General features: G+C 51.2%; 1 protein-coding gene across 3 annotated transcripts; it reads right to left on the reverse strand.

Moving 5' to 3' along the window:
- Positions 1-128: 128 nt before the first annotated feature.
- PKIG (cAMP-dependent protein kinase inhibitor gamma) lies at positions 129-19,499 on the reverse strand. 3 transcript variants are annotated; one of them, XM_077187408.1, is made up of 4 exons: positions 19,351-19,499; positions 13,499-13,566; positions 2,895-3,070; positions 129-1,075 (listed from the first exon to the last, which is right to left on the reverse strand). In XM_077187408.1, the coding sequence occupies exons 3-4, from the start codon at positions 3,043-3,045 to the stop codon at positions 996-998; spliced, it is 231 nt and encodes a 76-aa protein (XP_077043523.1). In that variant the 5' UTR covers positions 3,046-3,070; positions 13,499-13,566; positions 19,351-19,499; the 3' UTR covers positions 129-995. The 3 variants fall into 3 exon arrangements, with proteins under 3 accessions (XP_077043523.1, XP_077043524.1, XP_054500250.1); XM_077187409.1 differs by lacking the exon at positions 19,351-19,499 and adding an exon at positions 19,035-19,316 and having other exon boundaries at positions 13,499-13,563; XM_054644275.2 differs by lacking the exon at positions 19,351-19,499 and adding an exon at positions 19,035-19,316.
- Between the last annotated feature and the right edge of the window lie 6,302 nt (positions 19,500-25,801).

Below are 25,801 nucleotides of genomic sequence, written 5' to 3' on the forward strand. Positions count from 1 at the left end.
TTATAATCTGTGTGCTGCAAACCCCTGGGGTTTCACAGACCCAAATCCATGGGATTCTTCTTGCACAGCTCTGTGTCTCCCTATGAAACCACCTCACAGCTGAAGGAAAAACAAAGGAAGAAGAAACATCCAGGCAGAAAAAAACACCTTCAGTGCTTGAAGGCTGTGTCATTTATTCCAACAGCTTATGTAGTTTTATCAAACCATCTTTAACACAAAACATGTCTCCTTAAAGACAGAAGGGTGTGAGATCCTACCAGAGATCATCTCAGCTATCAGCTTGCAAAGTTAAGCCTGAATTTCAACAGTCAAACCAGCAAAATGTTTCTCCCCGCCCCTTAATAATCTTGAAGTGTTCAAACCTGAAGAAAAAGATGCCTGTGGCTGGTGCTGCTGGGTCTCCAGGTGGGGCTGATCCCCACAGAGCTGTGCTTTGGTCCTTTCCTGATGCTAAGCAGCAGCAGCACATGTGAGTGGTGTTGACATGAGGGCAGCAGGACAGGCTGGGTCCTTTCCCCACTGCCCAGCCTGATGAGGGGCCATGTGGACAATCCAGAGGCCAGGTCTAAGATGAAGATGAGGGTGAGGCTTAGGAAAACCAATAATCTAAATTTCTAACCTATGGAAACAGAATAAATAATAGTCTAAATCTGCAAAGGAGGAAGGTACCTTGGACAGGAAAATCTGGTGTGTCTATTATTACTGAAACTGTTTTTCCCCTAAGAGAAAATTACAGCTAAGGCATCTTGAGAATGGCTCATACCACTACAACCATGGCAGTGTTGCTCTAAACCACTCGGGATGGGGGCAGAAGTCTTTTGGAGGTGCCAGTCCTTGCAGGTGTCTTGTGTCTCTCTACACAAGCACGGTTCCAGCAGAGACATTTGACAGACAACTTGCTGTTCCAGGTTGGCTTTTGTCCACAGATTCAACAAATCCTTGTTTAATGTTCACAGCAAGGCCCTCCTCCTGCCCATCCCACACCCTTTTTGCTCTCATGGGGAGGGGCTGCTTTCCTGCCCCTTTGGTCTTGCTCCAGGGTCGTTGTCAGAAGAACTGGCATCTCTTCGGCTTTCTGCAGAAGGGAGGAGTGGGAAGAAAGCACAGTTACACCCTGCTGAAGACACTTGAAGCCATCAGTGATTGCTGTAGCTGATTTCATCCTGAGAGACAAAAGATTTTTACCTCAAGATCTATCACTCCCCTCCTGTGACCAGATACTCGACCCATCCATGAGAGTGTTCAAGGCCAAGCTGGATTGGACTGGGAGGTCTAGTGGAAGGTGTCCCTGCCCATGGTCCCTTCCAAACCAAACCATTTTCTATGATTCTATGATTAAGAGATTTGGGCTCTCCCTCCACATTCCTGGAGTACAAACACTTCTCAACACACCTGGCAATGCTGAGAGGGAGCCTCAAGGTAGGGATGTGCACTCACCCAAATTTCAAGTGCTCCAAAACTGTCCTGACAGCCTAGCAGACCCTGAGCTGCTCTGGTAAAGCAGCTCCAATTTGTGCTTACTATGGATGGGTGGATGGACACATGCTGGTATGGTCATGCTGAAAGAAGTACAGTGGGGTAATTAATGTATTTAAAGTGTTTTTATATTTACAGGTTGTAGGCTAGAGAATTAAGCAAGTAAGGGGGAAAACTGAGTTTCCCTCTTGTAATGATAGTCTGTGTTGTGTTGCTTATTAGTGAAATGAGAGTGGCAGCTTTGGACAGAGGATTGAAGCTCCTCACAGCCTGCTGGCAGCAGATGCTAAGCAGGGTGATGCCTCTGCCACATTTGGGCTGAAGGGGGGGATTTGGACATGACTGTTGGTGTGAAAGTAATTTCTGTTATTATTTATATCAAAGATATAATAGATATTATATATATAATATATATTTATATTATACCTCTATTATATATATTTCTATTATACATATATACATTAATTTTATATATATACATATATATACACATATATATATATATAATGTCCTGGGAAAGCCCCATCCCAGAACTATTTAAAGGTTGATTTTTTTTTTTTACAACCAACCAAAATAGAAAAAACAAACCACAACTTGCCCATACATTATTTTTATAAAGCCTAAGGTGTAACTTGTGTAACTTGCGGTGGCAAGGGTCTTGGCCAGTGAATGCTTTGTTTAAGCACCAGTGAGCAAAGGGCCTGGGCTGGAGCATGCAGTGCCAGGAACCAGGGACCAATCTGTTCACTGAAGAGTCTCCCACCACCTGAGTATGAAGGCACTGACTGAGGCACTGAGGAATGAGATGTTAATTTTGAGCATCAGTGCGATGCTCCTGGAGACAGCACTGCTCACTTGCGCTGCCATTTCGCGCCTGCCCTCCCAGCCTGTGCCAGGAGCTGCTGGACCCCCAGGTGTGTGTGTGTGTGTGCTCAGCTGCCCTGCTGGGCCCCCAGGTGTGTGTGCATGTGCTCAGCTGCCCTGCTGGGCCCCCAGGTGTGTGTGTGTGCATGTGCTCAGCTGCCCTGCTGGGCTCCCAGGTGTGTGTGTGTGTGCATGGGCTCAGCTGCCCTGCTGGGCCCCCAGGTGTGTGTGTATGTGCTCAGCTGCCCTGCTGGGCCCCCAGGTGTGTGTGTATGTGCTCAGCTGCCCTGCTGGGCCCCCAGGTGTGTGTGTGTGCATGTGCTCAGCTGCCCTGCTGGGCTCCCAGGTGTGTGTGTGTGTGTATGTGCTCAGCTGCCCTGCTGGGCTCCCAGGTGTGTGTGTGTGTATGTGCTCAGCTGCCCTGCTGGGCTCCCAGGTGTGTGTGTGTGTGCATGTGCTCAGCTGCCCTGCTGGGCCCCCAGGTGTGTGTGTGTGTGTATGTGCTCAGCTGCCCTGCTGGGCCCCCAGGTGTGTGTTTGTGTGTGTGAGCTCACCTGCTCCCTGCACAGCCAGCTCCCCCATGTCCTGGCTCAGCTGGCGCATGCTGATGGTGGTGGCCTCTCTCTCGATGTCATGGACAGCGTTCCTCCGGCCAGCCCGGTCGCAGGAGATGAAGTCAGTGTAGGTGCTGGACTCTACCTCCATTGCATCTCTAGTCACTTGCAAAATGCTGTGGAGGAAGCACAGCTGTGAGGCCCAGGATGCTGGGCATGGCTCCCTCCAGGTTTAGGTCACAGCCTGAGAGAGCAGCGCCTGTAACTGTGCTCCAGTTCCTCTGACAGCAGGGACTGCAATATCAGATACCACCTCCCTCAAGTGGGGCAATGTGTGGGGAAACCCACCATGCTGGGTGACCCACTGTGCCAGGTGAGGGCAGGTCCTGGGTTTTTTGTGGTTGAGATATCTCTCGAGATATTAGAAAGTCTCTTTTTTCTTAGCCCCAAACTGAAGAAGAAGTCAAGATTCCTCAGTTCTGCTTTTCAAGGTTGTTTATTTTCTCTTATCTCTAATATTCTTTCTCTGACCTGCTGAGATCTGTCTGGCAGGTTGGTTTGTGGCACACTGACCACCCTTTGGGTGGTGTTAGCTTTTTATACTAAGAACTACATGTACTCTATTTACAATAATTTTCCAATACCTATTACCTATGTTAGACAGTCTGTCTCTATTCTAAACCAATCCAAAAGTGTTACCATCACAGCAGAAGATGGAGGACAAGAAGAAGGACAGGACACACCTGTTGTCATCTTATTGCAGGGGTTCCATGCTGTTGTCTCCTTATCAGAAAAGTTCCAAACTTTCTGGGTGTTTTTCATGGGCAGCTCCTCAGAGCACTGACTCTTTCTCCTTCACAAAGCAGCCAGTAACTCCAGTTCCCTTCTCACCCAGCCACCCCACTCTTTTATAGCATCTTCTTCTCATTGGTCACAGCTGTGGCCTGTTAAAGTCAGGTCTGTTCCTGATCTTTGATAATTGTCCCAGCTGCAACTCCTTAGGGGTAAGATTGTTTTCTACACTATCTTTATTTGCTTATCGTCTATCCCCCTACACATGCCTAGATTCCTCCATCTTGCTTCTTGAATGCCCATTCTAAATTCCCAAAATTCTACTTTTTCACCCTGTGACAAATTAACTATCATTCTGCTCAAACCCTTGTGGCTTGTAAATCCTCACACAAAGTTGGTAACTTTTTCCATGGGCTAAAATCAAAGGCACAGGTGGTTTTGGCTCCGTACCAAGGTCTCTGAGCCCCTGGCAGGGTCTCGAGTCCTCCAGGGCAGCCAGAGGGATGTCCTGGGTTCTGACAGGCAGGAGAGCCCCATCCCAGATGCCTGCCTTGTTCTGCCTTCTTCCTGCAAAGGCAGACATGGTGTTTGTCTCTCCTGGGAGTTTCCAGCCTTCTCCTTTGGGCACACAAGGTCGCTTGCAGCAGCTTTTCCCTACAGGAAAAGCATTACAGAGAAAGCCCTGCTTCCTCCTCAAAATGCCATGGGAGCCTTGAGCCCAGGCCAGATTTGGCTCACTGCTTGGGGGATGGGGTGGTGATCCAACCTGAATTTGTAATGGGAAATGATGGATACCCACTGGAAAGCTGGGGGAGCAGGGAATATTTTATAGGTGTTAGGTGGTATTTTATACAGGGCTTGGAGCAGTACTGGCCTCCTCTGGCTGCTGGGTGTCACTGAAGAAGCATTGGGCTGGGCTGCTGTGAGATAAACACTTTACCATGTGAAAATCAGCCCTTCTGTGAGACATTTGGATCCCTTCACTGCAGACTTGTGCCAGTGCCAAGTGCACAGCACGAAGAAAGGCCTGGAGCAGCCACTTGTCACATGCCAGCTCTGCTGTGAGCCAGCTCTGAGTGCAGCTGAGGAATCCTTAAGTTGCTGGGTTTTCATTTTGGCTGCTGGCTCCCCTTGCCAGCACTTGCACAGCACACAGAGTGCAGGATGGTGTTGTGGGCATCCTGGCTGCAGGGCACAGAGCTGGCACACACTGCCTCTGCACAGGAAACCTGGAGCTCTCAGTTCCTGTGTACCCTGTCTGGCACTTTGTTTTACTGTGTGGAATCAAGAAATTAATTGCTGTCTTATCTGTGCCTCTGATCACTGTGAAATGTGCCTCCAGCCCTGCTGATTGCTGGCAGTGCTTGGAGCAGGCCCCCATTAGAAACGCTCGTGTGCAGTGAAAACAAATTCATGCACATTTAATGCACATTCACTGCCTTTGTGCCTTGGAGTTAATGACCCACAGAGGAGTTTGCTCAGCTTCCTTTACAAATCCTGCTTGATATTGATTTCCCTGCCAGGGAAATCTGTTGGCAGATTCAGGCACCAGCCTGAACAGGAGTCACGCTCCTCACTTTAATGTTAAGGCAGTAGAAAGGAGATGCAGATGAAGATGCAATAACTGGGATGAAAGAGGTCAGATTCTCTCTGTTCCTGAGCTGAGTAGGGTGCAGGAACCAAAAACCCACAGAAACCCAGCAAGTTTTGGCAGCCCCAGGGACTCCTCTCCTGGAGTAGATGCCAGCTCAGGCAGTGCTGCTCCAGCTCACTGGTGGGATGTGGGGCTTGGCCCACCCAGATCCTGCAGGAGATCCTGTTTCCCCAAAGCTAAGTATTCGTGTCACCACCTGTCTCCTGTACAGACTTGGCATCCATCTAGCTCCTGTTAGAGGAGCCCTGGGAAAAGCTGCATCCTTTGCCCTGGGAAGAGATGCCCCAGATGTTTTTCCTCATCTTCTCTCCTTCCACCCCTGGGACAAGGCACTTACTCTGGGTGAGCTCAGTGAGCAAAGTGCCTTTCCCCAGGGCTGTCACAGACATCTTTTATGAAAAATCCTTTCCTTAGGATTTTTTCTCCTGAGAAGCTGAGAGGCCTCAGGAACAAAATGTAAGCAATGATTATCTGCTGCTGTGGAATGCAGCAGGTGGATCTGTGATTGGGCTCATGTGGTTGTTTCTAATTCATGGCCAATCACAGTCCAGCTGTCTGGACTGTCTCGGTCAGTCACAAGCCTTTGTTATCATTCTTTTTCCATTCTTAGCTAGCCTTCTGATGAAATCCTTTCTTCTATTCTTTTAGTATAGTTTTAATATAATATATATCATAAAATAATAAATCAAGCCTTCTGAAACATGGAGTCAACATTCTCATCTCCTCCCTCATCCTGGGACCCCTGCAAACACCACCACACAGGACAGGACAAGCATCCATCATTCCCAGGCAAGCTCTCACAGGTCCCTGAAGAGGCTTCCCTAGGAGCGAGCCAGACAAGCCCAGGTGCATCTCCGAGCACTGAGGCCATTCCAGAGCTGCTGTGCTCCAGAGTCCTGCTGCCCTGGGCCCGGGGGCAGCACCAGCAGGTTCCTCCAAGCTGGGGAGCAGGAGCAGCCCCAGGGATGCAGCTTTTCCCCTTGATGTAGCTGCCAATGGTAGTGGCAGTGCTGTGCCATAATTGTATTTATACAATTGTCAATAATTGTATCCCCTCTCACGGGAAAGGGATGGGATCCTGAATAAAAGCAGAGAGCAGCAAGTGTGCAGCGCTGGCTCCCGAGCCGGTGGCCGGGAGATGGCGCATGGGATTTATTTATTTCCGTGCCTGGGAGGGCTCCTGCCTTCGGCTCTCAGTGCACAGAGCTGGAGACAGGCAGATTTAACAGCGAAACTTTCATATTTGAGCGATTCCTCCGGGATTTTCAAGGTGGGTGGCTCTCAAAGCCCTTGCAGAGAGATCCCAGCCTCCTCCTCCGGGAAGCTGATGGGCTCAGAGGGTGATGGGAGCAGTTGCCTCGACTGTGATAGGAAAACCTGACTTTTCAAAGAGCATTTCTGTACTTCCAGGCACAGAACCCACAGTTCTGTGGGTTTTCACTCAGTGACTGCTTTTAACATCTTTCAGGAGCTGCAAAGGAACTACCTTGCCTCTTGCCTACACAGTCCAGTGCCACTGTGGGCAGTCACTCAGGGTGGCAGGGCGTGCAAAGGGAGCTGCATCACCTGCTGGCTGCCCACCTTTGGTTTCTCATTCTCCCACGGACAGGAAGATAGGCCTGAAACTGCAGGAACAATCCCATGGCACACACATACAGCGTGCAAATGTCCCCAGGGCTCTTCACAGAGCTGATTCAGCTTGTCCCCAGAGGGGCCTTTCCTGCCCTCCCTTCCCTCTCTGCTGCTGGTGGTAACAGAAACAGCCCCTGTGCCCTCAGCACAGTGTGCCAGCCTGCAGGGACGGGGCAGGGAAGCTGGGATCTGCTGCCTCTTGCACATCCTCAAAAGTTTGCTGTTTGGAGGGAGGCAGTGTCCCTCTGCCATGGGGACGTGGTGCTGCCTGTCCTGGGGCAGCTGGCCACAAGTGAAGAAGCCCCTCACAAGCTGCCACTGACACCAGGAAAGTCCCCAGAGCTGCCTCTGCTCCTGTGTCTCCATCTGCCAAGCTCTTTGGTTTGGACTTATTTTTCTGTGGTGTCTTGTGAGTACTAAAAATTCTGAGCTGTAATAGTCTTGGCTTTGCTGGTGGGGACTTGGCTTCCTGAGTGGTTTTGCTGTTGGACTGCACCTGGGCTTGCTGGCATTTTCCAGGGAGATCACCCAGCAGCTGACAGAGCAGCTGGCTCAGCCCTGGGGGCTGCAGCTAAACCAGCCCTACTCATTTCAGGGCTGAGTTTTGCCCATTTAGAAGGTGGGTGCTGAGAAATTAAAGGGTTAAATGTTTCCTCTGCCTTTTGGTAGAACAAACTGAGGCATTTCTTTTGGCTCCATGTCCCACTGGGTTCCACAAGCCTGCATTTAATTCCTGTGTCCCCTTTGCCTCCTTCCCAGCACAGATGTCAGGGCCTGCAGCAAACAGTTCCTGCACACGAGGTCAGAGTGGCAGAGAGGTGACCTGGGCACACCTGGCAGGGGACCCTCAGCCCAGGGCTCTGCCCAAGCTCTGCCATCCCAGCAGTGTCCAGGGCTGATCCCTGGGACTGGGTGGATGCCCAGTCACACCCAGCCCTGACTCCAGTTTCAAGGAAACCCTTCACACAATCCCGCATCTGTCCCTTGTCTAGGTTAAACTTCTTATTGCTAGGAAGGGCTATTTTGGGTGCTGGTTATCAGCAGGCTGGGCTGAACTCAGCCAATTCCCCCTGCCTGCTTTGTGCCTCCTGCTCTTCCCCTCTCACCTTTCTCACCTTGTTCTCTGCACCTCTGCACAGCTCAGGCCCCTGCTGGCACATCCTCGTCCCTTGGGGCAGCCAGCACAGCCCTGCCCTCCCTGCTGTGCTGTCCCTGGGACACCTGAGGCAGGGAAAGGGACACCCTCAGCCCCCCCTGTGCCTGCTGCAGGCAGTTCCCAGCTTCAGGAGCCCTTTCCAAGGGGCTGCAGCCCAGCTTTGGCCTCATGCTGTCCATTCAGTGGCAGCTGGGACCAAGAGCTGCAGGTTTTGGTTGGAGAAGGCTCCCACATCCCACAGCCCAGCCCAGGACATGCTCTCCCTCCTGCTTGGTGGATTTCACCAGTGGATTTAGCCTGGCACCAGTCCTGCTGGTTCCTGGGCAGTAAATCTGGGAAAGTGGGGCCAGATTTTATAATCTGTGCCCAGTGGATTTAACACTCCCCAAACTTCTGGAGTCGTAAAGCCCCGAAGCTGAACAAAACCTTGCTGAGTTTCTGGGGTGAAATTCCAAAGTTCTGCTTGGGAACAGGGATCTGACCCCTTTTTCTGCTCAAGCATCTCATCCCACCAGCAAGGCATGAAGTGGTGCAGTCTCCTTGCAGCTCTGCCATGGTGCAGTGCCCCTTGCCCTTTCATTCCAGGGTGCAGGGACTATTCTTAGACCTCTCCTGCTGGGGCCGGATCCATAACAACAGCAAAACACTCCACAGCCCTGCTGGGCTTTTAAAATATTTACAGTGCACGATGGTTTACTGAAGAGGGGGGCCTGGTAGAGCACAAAGAAGGAAGCACCGGGATTTCTGTGCTCCCTGGGGGTTTGCTCTGAGGTTTCCTGCTGGGAGAGTCACATCCAGCGAGGAGGAAAAAATATCCCGTAGGGCTGAAGGCAGCACTTGAGGTCAGGGGGTTTCCACCAACTGTCTGACAAGATCCAGCTGGAATTTCAGCAAATTTTCCACTGGGTCTTGTCTGGGAACAGGCATGAGGGGATGTGCATCAGAGAGGAAGGGCTCTGTAATGGGGTTATTGGGGTATTTTGGGGTTATTGGGGTATTTTGGGGTTATTGGGGTATTTTGTGACTGTGTTTTACGTCTCATGATCCCCATGCACCAGAGCTCGGATCCATGGCCAGAAACTGAGCTGAAATGCAGCTGAGGATGAAGATGGTCCTGTTGGGAGCCCAGTCTGGCTGCAACAGGCTGTGTAAGGCTGGGGACAGGGTCTGCAGCAGACACAGAGCTGCCCTGCTTTCCTGTTGGCCCTGTGCTCTCCACAGTGCACTGGTGATGGCTCTCACTGGCCAGAACTGGTGTGCTCCAAACTGCTGAGCTCTGCCTTTCCTGGTTTGGTGAGAAAACAGGAGCAAGGCAGCAGCCTGATCTCCTACCAGGGCATGTCCATCTCCTGTGCTGAGCAGCTTCTGCCCAGGCAGGAATAGCCCAGGAAAGCCTCACAAGCCTTCAGGGATGAAGAGACATCAAGCTGGGTCCAGCACATCTGTATTTATGGAAGGCTTTTGCTGTGGGATTCCTTGTAATAACTCTGCACCCTCAGGCTCTTACACTAAATATGATAAATTCAGCCAGGACAGACATCACAGCTGCTCCAGCCCCTGCAATGGCTTTGCAGGAACAGAGCTTCCAGCATTCTCTAGGACTTGCTGGAAAATTTTAATTCCTTCAGGAGGAGAGCAGATACAGCTGAGGTTCAGTGTCCACAAATAGATCCCTTCTTTTCATTTGGCCTGGTTTTACAGTATAAAGATCATTTCATGCCTGTAGAACTGATAACCAATTGCTAAGCCCCGTGTTTAAGATTAGGCTTAGACTGACTCCTCTGTGACTTCACAAACTTTGTATTTAGCTCTGCCAAGCTCCCCAAACTCCTTCCCCTCCCTCCTGGCCTTCAGCACAGCCCCCCCTGCAGAGCCCTCACTGTCCCAAGGCACCTCCTGCTGTCCCACGTCCTCACAGCCACTGCCTGGCTTCCCACTGCTGTAAGAAATGGTGCAGCCAGATTGCAAACTCCCAGCTGAGCCTGGGCACGGGGCAGGGCGAGTCCCTGTGTGCTCTGCTCTGATCCCCGGGGAGAGGGGGAGCTTCAGGAGGCAGGAGGGCAATGCTCAGCCCCTGTGGCCTCCTGTTAACATCAGGATGTGTGGGTGATGGTGGGAGAGAGCTGCCTGTCCGTCCATCCATCCATCCATCCATCCATCCATCCATCCATCCATCATCCATCCATCCATCATCCATCCATCCATCATCCATCCATCCATCCATCATCCATCCATCCATCCATCATCCATCCATCCATCCATCCATCCATCCATCCATCCATCCATCATCCATCCATCATCCATCCATCCATCATCCATCCATCCATCATCCATCCATCCATCCATCCATCCATCCATCCATCCATCCATCATCCATCCATCCATCATCCATCCATCCATCCATCATCCATCCATCATCCATCCATCCATCCATCCATCCATCCATCCATCCATCCATCCATCCACTCACCCACCAGGAAGGCAGCCCAGTGCCCAGCTCTGGCCATCCCCATGCCTGCAGCAGGCAGCATCCCTCTGTCCATCCTCCAAAGGCACAGGGGCTGAGAATCTATTCCAAAAATCCTCCACCATGGGAAGAATCACTGTTTGATGGAGCCTCTCTGCTCCTCCCTCCCCTCACTACCGAGCCTTGATGCAGCTTAAGCCTCTTCTGCAGCTTCTAGCTAAGTTGATTAATGGAAATAATTGGTCTCTTTGTGCATCTGGAGACAGTTGCCGTGACAGCAGTTGTATTTTTGTTTTGTTCCCAGGTCGAGCTTGTTTTTCCCCTCTCTCAGCCTCAGGTGCTAATGAATCTGGGCACTCTGGTTTGTCCCCCTCCAGAAGACACCCATGGCTCTGAGGGACGGGTGACAGTGGGGATAAGGCACCCTGAGCCCCTGCAGGCCTTCAGGACATGGCAGGCTGGCACGTTTCTTCCTGCCCATTTTCACCCCCCCAAGGCAGGCTTGTACTGGATGGACACAGAGCTGTGGCTCTTGCATGGCAGAGAGAAGAGAGCCAAATCCTCACCCAGAGCAGCCATGAGCACCCACAGGACCCTCTGTCCCCTGCAGGGACCCTCTCAAAGCTCTAAGGAGTCTGGGGCTTTGAGTCCCTTCTCCATTACTTTTATTTTCTCACAATTTCTTTCTTATTTGCCTTTATGTGCCAACACATTTTTGCATGAACAGCTGTGTGGAAGATCTGCTCGTGCCTGAAGCTACAAAGCAGACAAGCCACAGACCAGTGGCCCTTCAGCTGCAGAAGTCCCCTAGCTGCTGTGGCAGGCAGGTCCCATGTATATGTATATATATATATATATATTTTTTTTTTTTTTTAATATATATATCCCTGTGATATCACCCTGTCACACCCAGGCCCTGGGCTGAACTCCTGTGCAATGGGGATCCCCTTCAGGCTTGGGTTCCTGCCTTCCTCCAGACTGTTCATGAAGAACAGGAACAGTTGGATTCCACCTCCAAGGCTGGAGAATCCCCAGCAGTCCCACAGCTCAGAGGCACCAACCTCTGAGTGAGCATCACCCTCTAAAACCCCACCTGAATCCCTGGCCCAGGGATGCTCGACCCCAGCAGCAGCTCCCCAATACCTTGCAGGCTTCCCTGGGTAAGGAGGAGTCAAACAAGTGCTGAGGAGATGCACCTGGGGCTGTTTTCTAGCACATGTGAGAGGAAGGCAAAGTCACAGCAGCCTTTGGTGCTGTAGCTCTGTTTCTGGGCTGGGAGAGACTTCTCTACAAGGACAGAGATGAGCAAGGATGAGTCCTTATTTTTCTGCCTAAAATGAAACAGAGCTATGTAGTCCAGCTCTTCTCTGTGATCTGAGGAGCTGAGCTCTGCTGCTGTGGGAAAGCAGGGCTGGCATGTCTGGGGAGAGTTGTGAGGGCTGTAACTGGGCAGGTTTGGCTGCTGCTGCTGCTTGGGGAAGCTCTGCTCAGAGCAGGGTGCCTGGAGCTGAGACTCAGCCACCTGCCTTGGCTCTGCCTCAGTGAGCCTTGCACAATCCCACAGGAATTTGCATCCAGCATCCAAAGAGTCCTCCTGACTCAGAGCAGTGGAAGGGGCTGAGAGAAAGGCTCTGAAGCCTCCTGGGGTGCCCTGGCAGCTCCCAGGTGCCTAAAAATAACCAGGGCACCTCTTCAGAGTGTCAGTAGAGAATGAAGCTGGTTAGCAAAGCCAGGCTTAGCTCTGCTCCCTGGGCTTGGCTGCCCTGTGTGTCTGCTCCACTGCTGGGACCCCCACCCTGGCTGGGGAAGGGGGATGAGGGAGATCTGTCTTTGGGGCTATTCCCCCAGAAAAGGGAAGTGTTGGGGTTCAGAGCAGGCTGGCAGTGAGGGGTGGCTGAGGCCCCAGGTGTCTCCATGGCTTCTGTCACCCAAGGGAATCAGGAGCCCCTCTGGCTGTGCTGCCCTGCTGGGAGCCCTGTCTGGGCAGGAGCAGCTCTGCAGGCCTGCACACCTCCTTTGCTGAAGATTTCTGTGCTGGATTTCAGTTTCCTTGTACCTGTGTCAGGTGACAGCAGCTCCTGATCCTTCCTGCAGGCAGGGTAAACCTTTCTGCCTGAGTCCCCAGGGATGTGACACCCAAACCTGAGCTGAAGCAGTGCTGGAGATGTGCCTGTAGCACTACCCTGGGGATGCTCAGTGATCCTTGCCAGCCTCAGGAAAGGGAAAGCTCCCAATAAAATCAATTGCCAAGTATTTCATGTGCAGCCTGGGCAGACCCAGGGCGCCTGCAGCACATGGGGAAGGTGCTGGATGCAAGAGATGAACTGAGACACCTGCAAGAGGAGGGAGCTCCTGAGCTCCTGCACTGCAGAGCTCACCCCAAACAGCCCTGGGAGCTCTGTGCAAGGCCAAGCACAGGACAAATGAAAGCAGTGCCATGATCTGAGGACAGAGGAATGCTCTGAGCACAGGAGCCCACGGTGAAACCACAGAGAGGATTTGCCATTTCTGCTGGAGCTGTGAAAGGCTGAGCTTTGGGGGTTCCCTGGACTTGCTGGGCTGACTCCACACACAGAACAGAACTCACATCCAAACAACATTCCCCTGCAAAGCATCTGGGCAGCCTTTGGCAGGGAGAGGCCATGGAGCACAACTGGCACTGGGGCTGCTTGGAGTCAGAGCTGCAACGTGGCTTGGTACAAGGACGTGTGGATAATACAGCAGGAAAGTCATTATGGCAGAATTGTTGGTATTTTTTTCCTCTTAGCAGCTTTCTAGCATCTTGTAATTCAGAATACAGAGGGGAGGTCAAGTGACTCAATGCTACAGGAAGGAAAAAACCCATTTGCTTGCAATATTTCCCTGTGAATAAAAGCTTTATGAGCCATAGTGTGAGTCCCTACCTGATTTAGAGGACTTTCCTTCTGGACATGACTTCAAACACGCTTCATGCACAGCAGGACAACAGCTTCTGGGAAAGAAGAAGGAAAAAAAAGTAAGAAAACATTTTCTGTGCTTGTTTTGGGAAGCACAAAGCTCAGCTGCTCTTCCCACTCTGTGTGAGCAGCAGAGGGGTGGCAGGGCTCTGCCCAGCAGGCTCAGACGGAGCCTGGCTTGGTGGACACAGCAGCCCAGGGGCTCTGGGATGTTGTGCTCCAATGGCGCCTCCTCAGGAGGGTTTGTGCTAATGGACTCGGGCTGTGGTGTCAAAGCACATGGAAAGTCCAGCACAGAGAAATCCTCTTTGGTTTTGCTGCTTTCCTTGCCCTCCCACAGGTGCTGGGAGCACTGACACAGCTCATGTCCTGACCTGCACTGCAGGGACCAGCAGCTGCCTCCAGACTATAAATGAATATTGCTCTGCAGCTCTTTAAAGAAGTGAAACTCCCATATCAGCTTCTCTGAGGTGAAAGGGGAAGTTTAATCTGGTTCTGGTCGCTTTGCTGGGTCTGTGTCCAGCTCTTTGGGTCTCTGCTGTTTGTGCACAGCTGAGCCTCCTCCTGCTGTCCCCAGGCCCTGCTCAAAGACATTTCCTCTGTGGCCTCAGCATCTGTGGGTGCTTTGCAATCCCCTGACCTGCAGAGCCCAGCCAACAGGACACTTGCTTATTTTAGCAGCTGTTTCAGCTTTCTGACTATTTTGGAACATCATGGACTGTGTTTTTCCCTTTGTCCCAGGGACAAATGTTAGCAGAACAGAAATCAAGAGATGAGCCACTTAACCATATAAGCAGTAGCTCATCCAGCAATTCATCTGTCTGGTCCATCTGGGCTGAGTACCACTGTGACTGGAACTATTTCCCATCATTTTCCAAACTGGGACAGATCTCCAATCTTTCTCTTTATTTTTTTGACCCACTTTCAAAACTTTGTAGTTGGAGCTGACTACTTGCTGGCTCTGGCCCTGCTTCAAGGACAGGGCACTTGCTGCTTTTATGTGTCAGTTTGCCCATCTGTTAAATGGAGCTATTAATACTCCCTCCCCCTGTTAGATGCTTCAAATATTTTAAAGCACTTTCAGCTCTGCAGATGACAGGCTTGCAGAAGTGGAAAATGCTAATTATGATCATGACAGGAGCTAAACAAAGACACAGGGATTTAACAATAAACTTTTGTTAGTCTTAACCCCATTTATAGCAAAGTGCTTACTGGAAACACTGGACCGGAAAAGAAACAGTATTCCCACAACTCTGGGAATATGCACTGCCCTTTTTGGGCACCAAACAACCAAACAAAAGCAGGAAGGAAGAAACACAGCTTTGGAAATCCACAAGTCTTTATTTTCCTCCTTTGCCTTCCTGCCCTGGCTTATGTGTTCCACTGCCCAAACAGTTAAACCTCCTGCACTTGAGCAGTGTTGCAAAATATCTCAAAACACGTGGGCCTCTGCCAAGAGAGGCTTAAAGTAAACTGGAGCAGCAATGATGCTCTGAAGTAGAAGTTAGCACTGAGCAGCCCTGTTTGTGATGGGACATGATGGGAAAGCCCCATTTTCTCTCTCAAAACCAGCTGATTTTGGAGACAAAAACTCTTTAGCAGCTGCTATTGGTTTTCCAACCCTGCAGGCCTGGCTCTACCTAGATGTTCCTCCCCATGGTCCTTGCTTGGGCATCTGGAGTCTGCAGATTTGAAGCTCCATCCCCAAAGGCTCATCCTCTTCTGGCTCACCTGGTCCTGCTGCTCCCAGGGTGATGGGCAGAGCTCCAGAGGCCCCTCAGCACAAAGGCCAAGCTGTTTGGAACTTTTATGGTGGCACATGGATTGGTGCCACCTAAGGATGGGCTACAGTGAATTGTTAAAGAACACTTTGTTTTGTAGTTTAGTCCTGGAACACATCAAGGTACCACGGATTGAGACCCTAGTGGAAATGTTCATTGGCTAGACAAGCATCCATAGCCCATCAGGATGAATTACAAGGGCATCAGCACAGAATTATAGAATAATTTAGACTGAAAAAGATATTTAAGGTCATCAAGTCCACCACTAAGGGCATGTCCCTAAGTGCCACATCCACACATCTTTTTAGTATCCCCAGGGATAATGACTCCACTGCTTCCCTGGGCAGCCTATTTCAGTGTTTGACAGCCCTTTTGGTGAAGAAATTTTTCCTAATACTCAACCTAAACTTTCCCTGGTGCAACTTAAGACCATTTTCTCTTGTCCTATTCAATGTGCACGACTGCACATGTTTGAGGTTCAGATTCCCTCCCTGGCAATCAGCTGTTACCCAAAAGGAGCAAACACATGGAACAACCTCAGCTCTCTCAGCATTGCTTCAAAATGAATGCATGTTCCAAAAAAACCCACCCCAGAATGTTTTTTTGGCAGAATTCAAGACTATTCTACACAACAGCTGTTGTGGTGCTGCTTTGATCCAGGGAGGAAATCCTTCCTGGTTTCCAGCAAGGTGACAGCAGCAGAGAGAAGGTTGTCCTTGTGTCTCCTGGCTGCTGGGTAAACACCAGGCTGCTTGCATGGCTGAGCAGGGCAGCAGCCTGGCCCTCCCAGAGCAGCCAGACTGCCTCATTTAGTGCCCTGTCTCCAGCAGCAGCTGGCATCCCCGGCCTCAGACGTACAAGAAAACCTCTAATTGTAATGGAATGCTTTTCATAAGTCTCTAATGACTCTGAACCAGGAGGTGTTACAATCCTTACAGTGCAATATCCTCTTAATCATAGCCAGGATTGTTTTGTTACTGAGATAACTACCTGATATCCATTAAAATGCCTTCAGAGCTCTTTGCTCCACTGGTATCTCATGGCAATGAGCACCACAGATTAATTACACTTTGTGGGAACACTAACTCCAGTAAAGTCAGTGACGCTGTGGTGGGGATATGTTTGGCTTATGACATCATTGCAAATATCAACAGAAATGGCATTTTGGTGCTGCCAGGGAGTTCCCCAGCAGGGTTTGTGACCAGCAATGTGCCTGCATGGAGGAGCTGTGCAGAGAGCACCTGGCCCAGAGGGCTCTCCTGGGAGGGGAAGTGCTGGGGAGCTCACTGTGGAAACCAGAAATGGGTGGTGTAAAGTACATATTCCCTTGGGCTCAAAGAGAGTGAGAGTTTTGAAGTGGGGCCCAGGGCAGTTCATAGTCCAACTGCTGCTCTTCCTGCTTGTGCTGCAGGTTCCAGGCAAGGTCTGGAGTGATCTCAGCCTCTCTGACTGCCACCATGAGGAGCCTGGGACAAGGCCCATGAACACATGAACCTTTCCCTTCTCCCTGGCTGCTGGCAAGCCTGGGGAGCAGCTTCCCTTATGACTTGTCTTTTTCTAGTCGTGACCAGAAGATAACTAGAAGCAATGGGCTTTTTCCCCTCTCATCCTCTCTGAAATGGGTGTTGTGATGGAAAACTTATTTTTCAGTCCATATAAACAGCTTTGGTGACATTAAAGAAAAATGGTGTGGAGAAACAACTGGAATGTGAAAATGGGAGCAATCAGAACAGGGTGACACAGGCAAAACAAAAAAACAGGTTGAAGCTTCTGCTGTTCCTTTTGGCTCTGTAGATTCACCCTCCATTCTGCCACAGACCTGTGTGAGCCCAGGGAAATCATCTGCTTTGTGTGAGACCCATGTAAAACAGGAATGATGCTGGTGCTTGGGTGCCCAGACAGGCTGGAGGCATTAATGCACAGTAGTGTGCTGCAGGAACTGGCTCTGAAATGTGGGAGATCAGGAAATGTTAGCAGCTTGGAAAACGTCTTTCATAGTTATTTTGGGTGGCAAGGTTGTGTGCCTGTGGGTATTCCTCTGAGTGGGATCAAAAGTACAATGATTTTTCTTTGGAATGAGAGGAAAAAGCAAAATTCCCCATCCTAGCTCCTCATGAGCCTGTACACCCCTCAGAATCAGCCTTGGTACAGAAGTGCCAGGTGGTTGGAAGATGCACAGCTGTGAACATTCCTGGGTTTCATCTCCTCATGACCAAGCTGCCCATGTACTGTAGCTAATGATCTCCAGTTCTCTGAGGCATCTGAGTCTGCACTCTGTGGAAAGTGTCCCCCAAAACGATGGCATGGGGTGCTCACATCCCTGTGGAACTCTGTCTGAAGGACTCAATGCTGTGTTCTGTGCCCAAGGTACATTAAGCTCTATTGGTATATCCATGTTTATAAATGGCCATTTAACCTGCATTTGCATTATAAACAAATAAAAGACATTGAGGATCTCTTCATGGATCCTTCTTTCTTAAACACCATTGCTCACAAGGGCTGAAAGGTGGCAATTTCTCAGCTGGGTGGCCACACGTTAGCAGGGTGGCTCTTTCCAGCCAAGAGTCTCTGAAGCCAAGCACTGCCCCGCACTGACCAAGCTGGGCACGCTGAGCAAACAGCCCAGAGCCTGAGGGGCTGTCACCATGGGAGAGTCTCAGACACCCAATCAAGCCATACCCACCCCACAAACGTCCCTTCACCCTCGCACTGCATCCCACTGTGGCTGTCTGTGCTCATTGACCCCAGCTTGTCCTCCTCCCAGCTTGAGTCACCAGCACGGCCACCCAGGGCATTGCCTCTGGGTTCACAGCTATACTTGGCTCTTGGTCTGCAGAACCATTCACCCCTTCCAAGCAATGGGAAATTTCCCAAACACGCCTTTGGGGCCAAGGCATTACATGCATGTGAAAGCTCCCCACCACGGCTAGGCTCACTACCAGCTGCTTAGGGGAATCCAGAGAGAGGAAAGACACACAGCTTCGAGGTGGAGGAATTTGCAAAGCCTCTTGAGAATACTACCACACAGCAGTTCTTTTTTTATCCCAAGTCTTGCCTTTTGAAACATTTGCTTGGAAAGCCGGATGCCGGCAAGTCTCCGAGCCTGCTCCCGCAAAGCTCCGCGATTGCGAGGGGAGTCCGGGCAGCCCCCGGCTCCTGACATCCCGAGGGATGGAGTCCCTGACATCCCCAGGGATGGATTCCCTGACATCCCGAGGGATGATTCCCCGATTCGCCCCCAGCACGGACCCGGGCGCCTGTCCCGCTCCCGTGCGAGCACAGAGCAGCCCCCGTGCTGGAAGGGATTCCCTCCGGCAAACCGCTCGGAACAAACGGACACATGTTGGAAATGAGGCCAGAAATCCCCACGGGGGTCACTGATGCACGGCGCTCTGTGATTTCTATGCTCTGAGCCCTCTCTCCCCGCTACCCCTTCGCTGAACCGCGTTATTTCCCGAGCGGAGCAGCCGCCACCTCCCTTCCATCAGCCTGCGAGCGGCTTCTCCCTCCCGACAGCTCAAAATCCGGGAGGCAGCGCTGCTTTTTGAGCCCACGGTTTGCCGGCTCCAAAGCCCTCGCCGCTCGCAGTCGGCTGGGTAAAAGTTCATCGAATCTCCGAACAAACCCCGCTGGTGGCACGGCCAGAAGAGCTCCTGGCTGCCCTCCAGGACAGGTGTCCCTGTCCCCCCCCGCCCCAGCACAGCGAGCACAGCCCCACTTACAGCCCCGGCTCCCGGCGCTGCCGGCCCGCGGTCCCGCCGCCGAGGAGGGGATGGATGGATGGACGGATGGATGGATAGAAGGGATCGCGGCTGGATCCCACCCTCCTGCCCTCTGTGCCCGCTGTGGCGAGCAGCCAAGCCGGCCAGGAGCCTCGCAGCCGGTTCCAGACTCGCAGTTTCCTTCTGCCGGGAGCTGCTAAATGAAGTTGCACTTGTGGGGCCAAGGGGCGTGTTCTCCTCCCCTCGAGTCAGTCCCTGCCTGCTGTAATCCAATGCTCTGCCCGATGATGTCAAGCGGCTCCCGCTCGGCTCCTACCTTACAGTCGGCAGGAGGGATCCGTTTCCTTTTCGCAGCGATCTTTGTTTAGCTTCGGCTTGTAACCCCATCCCCCGGCAGCTGCGTGTGCCCGAGCATCCTCCCTGCGATGCTCGGCGCTGGGCTTTCGGCTGCCGGGCGCTCCCTCCTGCCTGCTGCTCCCCCAGGTTTCCCACCTGCATCCCACCCTTCATCCTCTCCGCCAGGATGGCCACAGACACCATCACACCCCGTGCAGCCTGAGCCATCCCACCAGGTGTAGCAGGGCGAAAGTGCCTTCCAAGAAAAACCTTTGTGCCTCCCAAGAAAAACCCAGCTTTATGTTGTTTTGGAGTGCTTCTTGCTCCTCTGCCTCCCATGGAGTAAATCCCAGGAGTATTTCAGCTCATCTGCCCCTGAGTGCCAGCTGTATTTGGGGGTGAAATGCAGAGCTGGCTGGTGACAGCACCTGGATTTAAGGGGGAAGGTGCAGAGGCAGTATCCTATTTAAAACCCACACCTTTGTACCACCCTGCTGTGTGAAGCAGGCCCTGGGAGGTCTCAGGGAGCTCGGGGTCTACAGAAGAAGAGGAAATTTTGGATGCTCTTGGTACCACATGGTACCACATGGATTGAGGAATGTCCCTTTAGCTGGCATCACCTCCTGGTGTCCCATCAGCCTTGCAGACCCCACTGGGTGGCTGAAACCAAACAATCAAGGTTGCAGTCATCCTCTGGGCCTGAGCTCCTGCCTGGCCCCACCAGTGAGGAGGGAAGGTGTGTGAGCACACAGGAATGTGCACACTGCTGCCTGGGACAGGGCTCATTAGTGCTAATAGCTTTGCTGAGAGAGTGAAAGATTTGCTCCATCCCTGCCCTAAGAACACTCAGGTCCTCATAACTCAACTGGGGAGCACAAAGGGTGTTTGCCAAGGAATGGATCCAGCCCCCACTTGAGCTAGGTGAGTTTTTGTTTCAGGTTGCATGCAAAGTGAGTGATGTGAGCCAGGAGCACTTTCCCAACTCACTGTCTCACTTAGCACCAGCCAGGCACAGAAGCTGCATCTCTGCATTCCTGCAGCTCTCCTATGACAGATGGGACCCAGAGCCACTCAGTGCCAGGTGAAAAGCATCAGCCTCTCCTCCCACCCTGGCACCACCCTGCACACTTGGACCTTTTCCACCTCTGCTGCCATCACCACCTCCAGCCAGAATCTGTGTGTGGCCAAAAATGTGGTGATTGCTGTGAAAGATACCCACAGGATCAGAGGAAGAGATAAAACCACCAACAACAGCAGCAAGCAGCACAGGAAACACCCTGATGACAATACTGTGGCACAGATGAAGGGGAGTGGACCTCAGTAGAGCAAAACACACCCATGCTCTGTGCATCCCCAAACCAACCTGGTGCAGCCTCCTGACTCAACTCAGTTTTTAGTTCAGAAGCAGCCCCAAGAAGCCCACTTGGTTTCCTGAGGTGCATTGCCTGGCAGAACTCATCTCTCTCCAGCTGTTTTGAGTCACACATTGCTGCTGCTCACCCAAAAGTAGCAGTAAGGGATTCACCACAATGCCCTGCCTGTCTTCATGAGCTGCCAGGGAGGGAGGAGGGCCAGCACAGCCTCAGGAGACTGCTCTGCTGGTCTGGCCAAGGCTGCAGTTTTCCCTTTCCTCCAGCTGACATTTGAAAAGGATCCAGAAGGTTATAGCTCCACACTAACACTTGGAGCACAGGGTTTGGAGGCCAAGTCTGGTAAGAATGCAAGTGCTACCCCAGTTACCCAGGCATTTTCTTGGCAGAATGTGGCCAGTACCATTACAGAGCAGACAACAAAGAACAATGGCAACAGCCAAGTCCTTTGGAAAGCCAGGGGCTCAGTGTATGTACTTCTAAATTAAGACATGTCTTGTCTTGTTCAAAGCTCCCAATCCTGTGTGTGGTCCTGGAAACAAGCCCCCCAGAGCATCTACAACAAAGTCCATCCTTTTCTGCACACACTTGTGTGTCCTTACAGTGACTTTCTCATCTAACACCATCTCCTGTAGGGACTAGTCAAACATTTTCTATCAAAACTCATTTTAAGTAAAAAAAATGCAGTTTCAGTTTTTCTACAGACTGTATTTTTTTTGAAAGTGGGAAAAGGGGTGGCAGTCCCATGATGCCAAAGAGTTTGCCTGAAATCTTAGCCTTATCTATTAGGATAAAAATGCAGGGCTTTCAGTGTATTCAGTCTTCCTGTTCTTAAGCAAAAGCTGACATTTTACAATAGTGCACATTTTACTCTAACTTCTAGCTGCTGCTCATGCTCACCATCTCTTTTCCTGCTGCTTTGTCCACCATTCATGCCAAGGTGACAGGCAGATGTTAGAGCTGCTGGCATGGCTCACCCTGTGAGATGGGTGGTGTCACAGCCTTGAGCTGACTGACTCAGCTGCAGCCACAATCAGCCTTTAGTGGCCCCTGCTTTACTCACACGTTTTTTTTGGTGAGGTTGTTGTATCCATCTGCCTCATACTGTGCTGTCCTGCGCAGTCCAGGATTGATGGTGATGCCATTACCACTCTGGACAACTGCAGGTTTGGCTCTGCTGCTTTTGACCTTGCAGTTGGTCTGCAGGGAACTGTGAATTGTTTAGTTCTGTGCCACAGAGAGGGACACAGGGAGCAATGCCCCAGGGGAAGGATGGTCCTGTGCTGGCTGGCAGCCCCTGCTGTGGGTGCCACCTCTGCTACTCTGGGACAGCACGGCTCAGGGAAGAGCAAGAAGCTGCCCTGCAGGCTGGCTGTCAACCCTTAGCTGGAAGAGGGACAAAACCAAGCAATCTTAGAGGTCAAATGTCAGAATGAGGTGAGAGTATCCCCAAGGGTGAGTGTAAAGCAGCCCAGCCTGCAGCAGCACCGCTGTGCGGGACTGCACGCTGCCTGACAGCCAGGAAAAGCAGCAGCACAAAGGACACTCTGGGAAGCTGTGGAGCCCAAGGAGACAGGCTGTCACTTCAGAAGGCTCTGACCTGCCTCTGACCCGAATGTTTTCACAGCCTAAGCCTGGCTTCCCCGAGAAGCCCGTGCTGCCAGGGCTGGAGCAGCGCGGTGGCTGCACGCAGCCTCCCCACCTAAGAGCAGCTTCCCCTGCCTTTCCCAGGCATTGAGGTCTCTGTGTCACTTGATGTCATCAAGATTGCAAGGAAATGTGGAATGGCACAAGACACGCATGGAAAAAATGGGACAACACGTTTTTGTTTTTTCCAGACTTCCTCTCGTAAAATAAATACTCTAAATAAACAAACTATTTTTGATCCAAAAAACCCCCACAGAACATATTTCACTGATGTGCTGGGCTCCCCAAGGCAAGAGTGGATTTCTTAAGCCATCAAATAACAGCTTCACTTGGAGATTCATGAGAAGAGAAACCAACAAGTAAAAGCAGCTTTAGTGACAAGCCACTGTTTTTGCTGTCAAGGGAGGGACACAGTTTGCTGTTGATTAGGGAAGAGAGGGTGGGTGTTGGGATGTCTGAATGAATTACCCCGTGCTCAGACCCATTTTGTTTTTATAGAAGTTGCTCATCCAGAAAGGTTCAACAAGTGAAACACGGTAAAGCTTGTAATGAGGCTGAACTCATTAGTGACCCCCTCCAGGGTCACCCCCATTAACGGGCAGGGCCGAGCAGGGCTGGGGGAGCCCCCCTGGCACTGGGTGGGACCGTGGGGACACGGCTGCGGCTGCTGGCACGGTGGCTCTGTGCGGGGCTGGCATTCCAGCAGGGCAGAGCACACTCACAAAACTGTTTACTTTGAGCTGAAGCTATTTTTAGCTGCACTAATCTGTGCAGAGATGATAAAGCTTTTCATTGCAAAGTGAGTGGCTGTGCTTTGCTTCTGGGCAATTTCACTCCACGAGCTCATCCCTTCCCCCTTCCCAGTCACTTCTTTCCACTGACCTTATCTCCTCTGCCTCTGTGCCAAACTTGTCCAAAAGGTTTGTCCCAGCTAGATATGTGGGAGTCTCAGCCCACAACTTTTTTTTTTCTATTTTTCCCTAGGGAACCACTTCAGTTTAGAAAATAAATGAATTTTGTGTTTAATAGTCCCCGAAGTCTAGTTCCAAGGCTTTGGTGGAAGCCCATCATAGACATGCACCTTCTCATCTTTCATTCCTGCAAAATCCCTTCTGTCCAAAGGCTCTTGCAAAAGAAGTCACTTGACAGCACAAGAGAGAAGTCACTTGACAATTACCTCTTTGCAGCTGAAACAAATACAAGCAGATCTCCAGCTCGGATCTCATGGCAAACCAGAGTCCCCAGGCAGTGGCAGACTGCCTACACCACGTTCTTCCCAAGGGGTCCCACAGCCCATTCCAAAGTCCCTCACACAGTCTCTATAAGAAGCACTTTACCTGCTGCTGATAGGAGCAAGCACGGCGGCTGGTTCAGGGCACAAAGGCTACAAAACACATATAAATCCTGCTTGGTCAGGGCTTTGTTTGTCTAAAGGACTCCAGAAGCTTCTCCAGAGTAAACCCACAAAGGTCACACATCCAGCACATGCTTCATCAAAAAATCATCCCTTGTTGTAAAAGCTTTCTTGTCTGGGATACAGCGTGAATAACGTCTCTGTGGGCTCAGAGTGTGTTCAGAGAGGGGAAGAACATGCAAGTGTTAATTAAATTGGTTATCCTGATTGCTAGGAAGGGTCAGATGTACAGAAAAAGCTAAAAATGATTGCCAGGATGAGAAGGTACAGGAGGAAAGGTATTGCTTAAGCTGATCATGACTGACTGCTCAGGTCTTACTGGCAAGGAAGCAGGAGATGTCCTGAGGTCCACAAACAGGTACTTCTTCCCTTTGTCCCTCTGATTCTGACAGAGAATGCAGCTGGAAGAAATCAAAGAGCAGGCTGAGTTGGCAGCTGTGCTTCTCCCTTTTGAAGAGCAAAGGGGTTTGCTGATAAATGAGAAGCAAACAGTCATCCCTGTCAGAGTTTAATTCATGCCAGAGCCACCCAACCAACAGCTGATTGTTCACCGGTGGTTGGCACCCAGACAAGGATTCCTGTTGCCCATGTGCAGCAGACAAGTAAATATTTTGATTCCAACTTGTGCTGTCAGCTAAATGGGCTTTTATATGACTTTATTCCACAAAGTCTGCAAAGAGGACTACTGCTCTGGAACAGTGAGGGATCCAACTCGTGTTATTAATCCTCTGTGCGAATCCTCTGTGCAAGCTTCAGAGTTCCCCATGTACACTCATGCTGTACCTATGGTTGGGAAAAAATTCAGCCTAACCCCTTGCCAAGCTTCCTTGCTTTCCATGATTAAGGGAGTCTGTGTAACCAGATGCCTTCTTGGGAAGCTGCTGACCACTGCAACAGGCAGGATGAGCCCAGCAAGGCTGCTCTGTGTCCTGTGCTCTCCCATGCCCTCAGACATGGTGCCATTTATCTATTCTAGCTCTTCCCAAGGCCACAGACCCTGGGGTCAGGGAGGTGCAGCATCACTGGGACTTTGTCTGAGAGCAGCAGGAATTCACAGTGCTCCATGAGAAGAGCTCTGTGTTCTGGTCAGAGAACAAAATATTCTGTTTGTGCCAAGAGTGTACATCAAATAAAACCGGGTTTGGCTGCTGACCCGGGAGCATTTCCCTGGGGCCCTGCACACAGCCCTCTGCTCCCAGCACTGTACTGGCAGCATGCCCTGGGTTTCAGTGCTGCCCAGGTGTGCAGTGGCTGCACAGGGAGGGGTAAGATGTGCTGACAGGGCTGCCCTGCACATTGGGGCTCCCCAGACAAGGGCTCTGCCAGCCCAGTGTGGACACAGTGGCTGAGCCCTGTTCTTCCCTACCAGCTGTGGGCAGAGAAGAGTGCTGGCTCCTGGGAGGAATGCAGGATGCTGTGGGCCATAGGATTCACCAGCAGGCAGAGCCACCAGCTCTCAGTGAGTTACACCAGTGTCTCAGTCTGAGATCCCTGCTCCTTCCCTACTCGAGCAATGGATCCCAAGGCATAGACCCAGCCTCAGAAATCTTATTCCTCTAAATAGCCAAGAGAGAAAAAGTTAAAGAAGCACCTGTATGATCATCTCCTTTTGGAAGGACAAGCAGCTAAATGACTGGTACAGGGCAGATTTGCACCCAGCCCAGAACATGAACCATGTCTGCTCTGAGCTCCTCCATGGCCATCACAGAGGGATGGCCCAATGCTCTCATGGGTCTGTGCCAGCAGACAGACCTTCCTCACCCAATCATGGCCTAATCTCACTCCCTGCTGCTCTGAGAAGTATTTTATGTACTGCTGTTTATGTCATGACTATTCCCTTCTGGTTATTCCAGGGTTTCCAGTTTTCAAAGGGTTTTTCTTACTCTCTTAGTTCACTACATTTGTTCCAGATTCTTACTTTTTCCCAAAGTCGGGCTGAGGTTTTCTGGACAGGTGTAAAATTTTCACTTTCATGCAGGATTATGGCTTTTTGGAGACAG

The sequence above is a fragment of the Agelaius phoeniceus genome, chromosome 17, assembly GCF_051311805.1.
Source record: "Agelaius phoeniceus isolate bAgePho1 chromosome 17, bAgePho1.hap1, whole genome shotgun sequence".
Taxonomy (NCBI): Eukaryota; Metazoa; Chordata; class Aves; order Passeriformes; family Icteridae; genus Agelaius; species Agelaius phoeniceus.

Coding starts and splice junctions, on each gene's coding strand:
- PKIG (XM_077187408.1), bottom strand. CDS start 3,045: ATGGAGGTAGAGTCCAGCACCTACACTGACTTCATCTCCTGCGACCGG. Junction 1,076..2,894: donor GCTGGCTGTGCAGGGAGCAG/GTGAGCTCACAC, acceptor TCCCTTCTGCAG/AAAGCCGAAGAGATGCCAGT.